We start from the raw sequence: 2,217 nt of genomic DNA, 5'->3' as shown, positions 1-2,217 counted from the left end.
AATTTATGCCTTGCAAAACGAACTGGCCAAGTGAGTGGAGCTGGTGAGGTCATGGCGTGCGCTGCCATTGCCAATGTGAGAGAGCGAACTGGGCCCAAAGCACAGTTAACTCTTTTAGTCTGGCCATAAAATGTGTTGATTTTTCCATTTGGCAAGCTGCTGCGACGGGCCCTGAAGCGCTGCAATGAGCATAAATAAGAGAATTCGAGAGACTCCGAGAAAATTGCTAGCTAAGTATAGAGAGAGCAGAATCCAGCAAAGCCTTTGTTGCTTTTCATTTAAGCCAATGCGTGTGCCTTCACTGCAAAATACAAAATTCAAGGCTTACATATATAATTGTAGAGTTCTAACTAAATTAAGTCCACATTGGCCAAAGTCGAGGCCATCTGTAAGAGAGGACGAGCCATGATTGTGCAAGTGTCAGCTAGAATCAGGGGAAGGATCAATAAAAACTCTTGGTGGCTTTTCACTTTTGCCAATGCTCTTTTATTACCATAATATATACAACAAACACACAATACAAAATACAATGCTTATATAGAGATATATGTACAATTATTTTTTGATCTCCGACTAAGTCTAGACAAAGTCAAATTCGAAGCCGTCCTCCTGGTACTCGTATTCGCTGCCATCGCAGGTCACCTGCACATGCTTGTTGCACCTCCAGTAGTGATATTCGTTGGGATGCATTTGCGTCCACATCACCTCGCTAAACACCTGCAACGGCTTGGCATTGCGCTCCATGCTGCGTATGCGTTCCAGCTTCTGCAACTTGTCCCCGTTGCTGTGGTAGCCGTTGAGGGCGAGCTGTGTGAGCTGGGTACACTCGGCCACTAGCTCGAGCAGCTGATGCTCCCTCACAATCTCCCAGCCACTGAAGCTGAGCACCTTCATCTGAGAGCAGGGTATATGACGGTTATCCAAGAAGAATACATCATGGTACCAGTTCTCGCAGACCAGAGCGCGCAGCTTGGGGAGCTCTAAGAGCAGGCTGTGCTGCCAGCGAGCAGGCAACTGCACCACTTCATTATTGAGAGCAATGCGAGTGATTGACTCACTTTTGGCCACAATAATTTGTTGGAATATGGTTTCCTGATCGGCATGCAGTTGGCGGGAATCGTCGAAGCGCACGGCCAACTTACGTAGCTTGGGCAGCTGGAGCACCTCGGAGAGCATGCACTCCACGCTGCTCAGGTTGATCTTCAGCACCTCCAAATTGGGCAGCTTGATGTCGTGCAGCCGCACACTGCTGTCAAAGGAGTCAGTGATGTCCAGTACCCTCAACTGTGTCATGCTCAAGCAGATTTCCTGTATCCATCGGCTGTCCAGCGGCACCGAATGGTACATGGACTTGAACACCAGCTGCTCCAGTTTCCTAAAGCCTCGCATATACAAGCCCGACAGATTCATGCAGCTGGTCAAGCGCTTCAAATTGGGCAGCATTGCAGTTAGATCACGTATGTCCTCATCGACCATGGTATTTGGATTTCCACCCAATACGCAGCTCTCCACGCTGGGAAATCTCAAAATATTGATATCGCACAGATGTCTAATGTAATCGTAGAATTCGGCAAAGGAGCCCACGCCGTCCTCGTGCACGTGCAACTCGGTGAAACGACTGGCCATGTTCTCCATGAAGAACACATAATCCTCGATGTCTAGCAACCCCAGGAACGGAGTATTCGGTCCAACGATGCGAAAGTGCCAGCGTTTCTGCCATATGCGCAAAACCTGTGGCAGAAACTGTGGATATGCACGTGCCATTCGCACCTGATCGCTGATGTAGTCGATTCGCTCGAAGATCTGCTCAAAGAAGATCTCGTGCAAGTTGTCAATATAATTCGGAGGCAATGGCTCCGGCAGTGGTACACGCTGTGCCTCCAAGGCGTGCTTGTAGAACTTCGTGTTTTGCAGCATGTTTCAATATTCAATATTTGATTTAAGAATAGTCTTTTAAGCTTTCGTTTAATATCGCTTAGATAATGACAGGTTAAAAGCGGATCTTTAATTTTATTATAAATTTTAAAGGTTACTTCTTCGACTTATGGCCCTTTCTTATCTCAGTTTTAGCTGATCTTTAAACGAAGAATAATTTCTTAAAGATTGTTCTCGATGTTGCTTGCTTCGCAATAGAAAGCGGAATGTGCCGAAACTGCTATGTGACTAATGCTTATATTTGAGCACAGGTAGTCCCTTTGGCCCGCCCAACAGGTAGTC

At 46.8% G+C, this 2,217-nt stretch overlaps 1 protein-coding gene across 1 annotated transcript; it reads right to left on the bottom strand.

Moving 5' to 3' along the window:
• Positions 1-579: 579 nt before the first annotated feature.
• On the bottom strand, positions 580-1,917 carry LOC111601328. The gene has a single exon (XM_023317857.2). The coding sequence runs from the start codon at positions 1,915-1,917 to the stop codon at positions 580-582; it is 1,338 nt and encodes a 445-aa protein (XP_023173625.1).
• Positions 1,918-2,217: the final 300 nt, after the last annotated feature.

Source organism: Drosophila hydei, unplaced genomic scaffold (assembly GCF_003285905.1).
Source record: "Drosophila hydei strain 15085-1641.00,03,60 unplaced genomic scaffold, DhydRS2 tig00008139-arrow-pilon, whole genome shotgun sequence".
NCBI classification, from domain to species: domain Eukaryota; kingdom Metazoa; phylum Arthropoda; class Insecta; order Diptera; family Drosophilidae; genus Drosophila; species Drosophila hydei.
This window is presented reverse-complemented; position numbering and strand designations above follow the sequence as displayed.

Coding starts and splice junctions, on each gene's coding strand:
- LOC111601328 (XM_023317857.2), bottom strand. CDS start 1,917: ATGCTGCAAAACACGAAGTTCTACAAGCACGCCTTGGAGGCACAGCGT.